Source organism: Glycine max, chromosome 10 (assembly GCF_000004515.6).
Source record: "Glycine max cultivar Williams 82 chromosome 10, Glycine_max_v4.0, whole genome shotgun sequence".
NCBI lineage: Eukaryota > Viridiplantae > Streptophyta > Magnoliopsida > Fabales > Fabaceae > Glycine > Glycine max.
Genome location: NC_038246.2, coordinates 16,128,354 through 16,132,348, shown reverse-complemented (window position 1 = coordinate 16,132,348; position 3,995 = coordinate 16,128,354). Strand labels below are relative to the sequence as shown.

The following is a 3,995-nucleotide window of genomic DNA, read 5'->3' as shown; positions in this document are numbered from 1 at the left end:
GTGTATATTTTATTTTCTTTCTGAGATAATTAAGTTTTTAGTACTTAAATTTTTTTAAAATTTAATTTTTAGTCCCAAAAGTTTTATTTGACTGATTCAGGTATTTTAATTTTTTCCATTAACTCTCTAAACTTTTAAAAAACCTCAATTTTTAATCCTTAAAATCTCATTAAATAAATAAAAATAATGGATTCAATTTTTTTAAAAAAATTAAAAACTAAAATTTTTAAAAGTTTAAAAACCTTAATCAGCCAACAAAAATTTAGAAATTAAAAACCTCAACAAAAAAAAGTTAAAAAACTTTCACCAATCAAATAAAATTTAAAAACTAAATTAATTAATCCGCATTTCAAAAACTAAAAACCACATTTAAAAAAAAATTAAGAATTAAAAACTTAATTAATTAATCCTTTCTTTTTTTTTTTAATCTACATACTATCCATCTCTCTACCTTATCTCTCCATTTTCTCTTATCAATATTAAAAGACTAAAACACACACACACACACACAAAATAAACAAATACCCCATGGTACTCTGCTTCTGCTTGAACCCCTGACTTTGTCTGTAGTCCAGTCCACTTTCTCTTCACTTTCTAAGTTCCACTACTGACTCCACCAAAACCCCTCAACACACCCTTCTTCTCATGTTGAATGATCAAACACCTTCCACAAGCCATGGCACAGAGCAACACCACATTGACAGTGCAGAAAACGAACCACAAATCAGAGAAATCTACGCCTTAACTCCCCCCCCAAGAAGAGAACCAAACTTTGAAACACACACACACAGCCACAGCCACCTCTCATCTTCTGTGTCCATAGAAGGTGGTTCCAGCGAGAATTTCAGCATGAGTAGAGAATTCAGTGCTCTTGTTCTAGCAGGCTCAAGCATCGACCACAACATCACCACCCCAAGTCAAATGAGCTTGGACATGATGATGCATAGCGATGAAGGAGGTGTTAATAGCAACAACACTAACAATAACAATAACTACAACAACTTGGGGAGGATTGAAGAGGATGAGGTGTTGATGATGGAGGAGACTAACCCTTTGGCAATTGTGGCGGATAACAACCCTTTGGAGGCGGTTTCGTCATCGCCGCCGCCTCCAAGTCGTGGTGGAGGGACTTTTTCTTCTTCTTCTGCTACTTCAGGTGGTGGTGCTGTGAATGAGATGACAGTGCAGAGAGTGAGGAAGGAGGAAGTTGAGGCAAAGATATCGGCGTGGCAGAACGCTAAGGTTGCTAAGATCAACAACAGGTTCAAGAGGGAAGATGCTGTTATCAATGGCTGGGAGAATGAGCAGGTTCAGAAAGCATCTTCATGGATGAAGAAAGTTGAGGTATGTTATGTATCAATTATGAATATTATTTTGGGTGGTCACTGGTTCGCCGAGAGTACTAGTTCTTTGAAGTACCGATAGATAAAGACTAATTCTTCCAAGTAATGGAATTTATTAAGGGACTAACATCTCTTAATAGATACTCTTTCATGCATACATACTTGGGAATCGAACCTAAGCAAGGGTATATATAGTACTAGCTAATGAGTTGAATTTTAGGTTACTTTTTTTTTGTGGGTGTTAGTGGGTTGGTTAGTGATCATGATGATTAGTTTGGTTGGGATTTTATGGTGATGGGGGTGCTTATTTATGATGATTACTCTGGAGACTAAAATTGAGGCGTTAAATTAGTCCATGGTTGATCCAATCTATCGGTGAAGAACAGAACGATTACCTTAGTTTCTTCTGGGTCTTCATAAAAGTGGGTTTTTTTTAATAAAAAAACTGAATTGAATATAGTTGACATGTTAGGAAGTAGGGTTTGACACCATTTGATGATTGCATCATTAATGTTTTTTTTTTTTTTTTTGTGACTGGACTCATTATTGTTATTTGGACTCTTGAATCATATATCACTATATTTTAAGTTTTTAACAAAATTAGGTGGGAATTATTTTCATTTTCTTGAACAGAAGAAACTTCCATTTATGAAATTATGAATGGTTGAACGAGGTCTAGATTGCCTGTCAATTTTCATTTTCTTTTCTTTCCCTCTTTAATTATTATTATTCCCTGAACAGAAGTGCCAGTGGAAGCAAATATTCTTTGATTATTTTTTATGTACGTTTGTGGTTTTAGCAAGCAATTCAAGGGCTTGATCTTGATCATACGCAGGCTTAAAATCTATGTCTTCTCAGGTTGAAAAGATATGTAGAATTTGGCTCCTTCTTAATCTTTTCTGTTTCCTCTTTTCTTTTTCTTGTTTGGGCTAGGGAGGATGTAATGCCAATTTCAAAGTAATATATCATCCAGCTGCAAGCATATTCTGTATTTTTTTTATGAGCAAAAGGATATTCTTTTGGTTACTACTTAATTATTAGTAGAGTTCAATTGTTGTATATAGTCAAGAGTAAAAAGTTTTATACCGTAAAACTAATTAGAATTTTTTTAAAAAAATTAAGGTAATTATTGTAAAAAGTTTTAAAAATATCTGAAGTATACATGGTAATATCTGAAGGGACTCCTTTGGGTTGCATCCATTGCCTTATCTTCAATTCTAATTTTACAGTCACAACAAAAAAGGGCTGAAAATATGGTAGCTGCCAGCAAATAGCAAGTTGTCCAATGATTTGATTTTGATGCCACTTTCATTTTCAGCCTACATTACATTAACTCTATTGGACAGTAAAACAGAACTTTGACAAACAAAGTGCACACTACATGTAATTACAATTTTGTCCATCATTAACCAAAAAAAAATTGCACTAATTGTGCAGAGGAAGCTGGAGGAGAAAAGAGCAAGAGCACTGGAGAAAATGCAAAATGATGTAGCAAAAGCACATAGAAAAGCTGAGGAGAGAAAGGCATCGGCAGAGGCTAAAAGGGGAACTAAAGTAGCCAGGGTTCTGGAGATTGCCAACCTCATGAGAGCAGTTGGAAGAGCACCTACCAAAAGATCTTTCTTTTAAATTATATAAAATGAATGTTATGTTTTGAAACCACATTTGTAGAGAAAAGTAACCAAAAAGAGAAACATAGAGTGAAAAAGTTTGAGCATAATAGATGACATAGTGTGATAAGAGTCCCTTTTCCTTTTGAATTTAATTTAAAGGATTAAAGAGGGCTAGCAGTGTATAAAGAAAAAGAAGATATGAGGTGTATATGTTATTATATTATATATTATATAGAAACCAATTGGAGTGTTTTTGAGTGATTGATTAGTGCATTAGAATTAATTTATAGACATGAATGATCATTTGGTTGGTTGTGCTGATTAAAAGTTTTGTACATTAATAATATAATGCTTATTATTGTAATTAGTTGGCTTCCACTACTCGCAAATGCATTGCCGACACGTAACTGTGTGTGTCCAACATTTTATGCAATTTTCTCCACATTGTTAGATTTTGACATACCAAACTGGCCCTCACAAATCTTCCTAATCAGTTGTTAATTTTCATACCCCATCACGGGAAAAAGAAGTATTTGTTTAGTTTAAGAGAAAATATCTTACAGACTTAACGCACTAGATAGAGTCGAATGACCCACTTAATGCACGGATTAGTAAAGTAAATCACTAATTCTAGTTAGAGAACATCACTAAAAATAAAGTTACGCACTTAAATTTTGTTCATTAGTCAATGAAGAACCAAGTTATTCACCTATTCAATTCAAGTGAAAAGTTAGGCATGTGGCAACTTAGTAGACCAGAGACAACTCAGGTGAAAAAAAAGCAATTGAATAGTTGATGCTCAACTTTTGCACGGAAGTTTCGCAGTGATGTGGCTAGTATTTCATCACCAAGTAACTAGAGTTTTCACGCTTTCAATAAGAACTAAAGTTAAAAACAGTAGAAATAATTTTCGTTTTCTAGTGTGTTTTTGTATTTGGAGCGTGAGTCTCTCCAGTGGAAGGCAATTTTCACCAATACTGGTCTAGAAAAGGATTGAGTGTCAGCATGGAACACATAGTCAACAAAGCTAGATACAAAT

At 34.0% G+C, this 3,995-nt stretch overlaps 1 protein-coding gene across 1 annotated transcript; it reads left to right on the top strand.

Annotated features, from left to right (window-relative positions):
- The first annotated feature begins 412 nt into the window (after positions 1-412).
- On the top strand, positions 413-3,217 carry LOC100802874 (remorin 4.2). Its single transcript, XM_006588952.4, has 2 exons — positions 413-1,344; positions 2,781-3,217. Exons 1-2 carry the CDS (start codon positions 646-648, stop codon positions 2,970-2,972), a joined length of 891 nt encoding a protein of 296 aa, XP_006589015.1. The 5' UTR covers positions 413-645; the 3' UTR covers positions 2,973-3,217.
- Positions 3,218-3,995: the final 778 nt, after the last annotated feature.